The sequence below is a fragment of the Pinus tabuliformis genome, chromosome 4_1 (genome assembly GCF_031772625.1).
Source record: "Pinus tabuliformis cultivar Carrire ecotype Pingquan chromosome 4_1, CPIR1, whole genome shotgun sequence".
Lineage (NCBI taxonomy): Eukaryota > Viridiplantae > Streptophyta > Pinopsida > Pinales > Pinaceae > Pinus > Pinus tabuliformis.
Window position 1 is genome coordinate 965,935,869 of NC_142303.1, and position 2,358 is coordinate 965,938,226.

Genomic DNA, 2,358 nt, shown 5'->3' on the forward strand with positions numbered 1-2,358 from the left:
GTATCATTTTGTTGAGCTAAAGCTTCGAAGCTATTCCTTGTTGGTGGCCTGGAGGAACTGGCTGGAGGCTCTAGCATTTGAAGCCTGTTTCTTGTGATTGGTTACTTTGGTGAATCCATTTGCCCCAGATGAATCAGGTCTAGTAAGAGGAGAAGGTTTTGGAACTAAAGGAAAATCCCTGAATAAATGTCCTAGGGCATGACATCTTCACCATATAAATGGTACATGTTCATAATCAATCAGCTGAACCCATTCTATATCATCATGAGAGACACTTACCGCATTCGAGAGCGCCTGATTGAGATCCGTGTAGACACATATTCTTGCATATGAAGTGTATTTGCGCATTTTTGTTTCCTCAACAACCTTGACAAATTCTCCCAGAGCATTTCCAATCACTTGCAGGGATTCTTCCTCCCAGTACTCCACTGGGAGTGAATAAAGTCGGATCCAAACCGGAGCCCAGCTGAGATCCTCCTTGTCTGGGTTGAACCGCTCTACCCAGCCTTTGAGATACAGACCGGTGGCATTAAAGAAGTAAGGCCCTCCATCTAGCACTCTGTTCCTGTCCTCCAAGCAGTTGAAAATGGCAGTGAAAAAGCCTTTTGGTCCCAGTTGCAGGGTTATATGTCCCTTTGGGTTCCATTTCGCAGCAATCCAGCTCCTCAGCACTTTCTCCGTCGGCCAAAGCCCAATGAACTTACCGATTAAGGCATGGTCTCTCATGAACTGAATCTGTGCATTGATCCTGTGTCCTGGGAGTTCTACCCTTGGATGCTCAGATGCTACAGGTTTGCATGTAGCCGAGCTAACCTTGGGATGTTTATTGTTTTGTCTTGCTTGTTGTTAGTCTAGATCCTCACCGTCGTCACTCTGATGAGCTGGTTTATCATTTTCTTGATTCCCTTGCTGCACAGCTTCGCCTTGTGGGGGAGGCATTGCACCCTCCCCCTGAGGGGGGTCCATGGTTATCTAAACCCTCTAGAAGGAGGCCTTGCTAAGAGGCTTTGTCAGAGTTTGCAGAGCGTTGTTCGTCTATAGTAGGTTGCTATCGCAGAGAGCGCTAAAACCTAGTGGACAAAGCTCCAGAACCTCTCGCTCCAATGCACTCAACCCATGTATTTTGAAATGATACATCTTGCAAATGTTTCCCAAAAAGAGAAAAATATAAATATAAATAAAAAATGAAAAGAGGGTATGTAAAGATAAAAATAGAGTAAAAGAATTATAAAAAAAGATGAAAAGAACCCTGTGAAAAGAAAAAGAGTGAAAGTTATGCAAATTCAAATGCCACTAGGAGAAAAATAGTTTTGTTTCAAAAAACAAGTTAGGTATTGTGTGCATATTGTTTTAAATGTCATCATCACATATATTTGTTTGAATCATACAATATAATCATGGTCAAACACATTCAAATTTTTGTTGTTAGACTAGAGAATAATTTAACCAAATTGTTTAAACTTGGTCAAAATTATGTAGATAGGTGAAGAAATTGATCCAATTGTTTAAGCTGGAGTAATAATTTAAGTTTGAAGGTTAGAAATTAGATTAGGACAAATCTCTCCTCGAAAGGAAAATAAGAAGGGTCTGCACATTTAAATGCACCCTTGGTTTGTAGAGTATAGGCCTTTCTTTCAAAAATTAGGATGAAAAACATTAAAACTTTATTATTCATGCTTTAAAGAGATATAGAATTTGTCCTAACTTTTGGAGCCTATAAACAAAAGTGAAAAATGACAATTTGTTATGTCATCTAGAGGATAAATGGCGGTCCCAGTCTAATCTTTGTGTCCTTTATGATGGTATTCCATAGTCCGCAATACTTTTCGGTCCCCCCCACCCTTCCTAACTTTATCTGTGGAGGGGGGGTTTGAAAAGGTGGTTTCACTCATCCTGACCCCACCTCATTTGTCACCCTCTCGTTCTTTTGCAACCCCGCTCTCGATATCATATACCATCGTCCACCCCTTCGAAAACTAGCTAACCATCTCCTTCCAACCAACCGTTCCTTGCACCTACACCACTAATCCCTCCACGACACTTGTCTAATATTTTTCCTTACTTGTTATGCATTTAATATTCCTTTAAGTTACCATTAATCCTCCTAACAGTCCAGTGCCTTTAACGAATTATTACTTAACCATAAAAAGCTCGTTATCCATTACTATTACACCCCTTGCTCAATCTGATCTTGTGATGTTCAGTTCTATTCTCTCAATCTCAATTAATAGAGTTAAATTGTCTCAACATTTAGCAAAGAACTAGAGTGCAATAGTAGTAGCTTCATCATCATCACGAACCTTCATTGTCAAACTTTCGTCAGGTAAATTGTACAACTCCTTAACCTTTTCCAAATTG

General features: G+C 40.0%; 1 protein-coding gene across 1 annotated transcript; it reads right to left on the minus strand.

The window, feature by feature from the left end:
- Positions 1-207: 207 nt before the first annotated feature.
- Positions 208-726, minus strand: LOC149179367 (uncharacterized). The gene has a single exon (XM_089422434.1). The coding sequence runs from the start codon at positions 724-726 to the stop codon at positions 208-210; it is 519 nt and encodes a 172-aa protein (XP_089278560.1).
- Positions 727-2,358: the final 1,632 nt, after the last annotated feature.

Coding starts and splice junctions, on each gene's coding strand:
- LOC149179367 (XM_089422434.1), bottom strand. CDS start 726: ATGAGAGACCATGCCTTAATCGGTAAGTTCATTGGGCTTTGGCCGACG.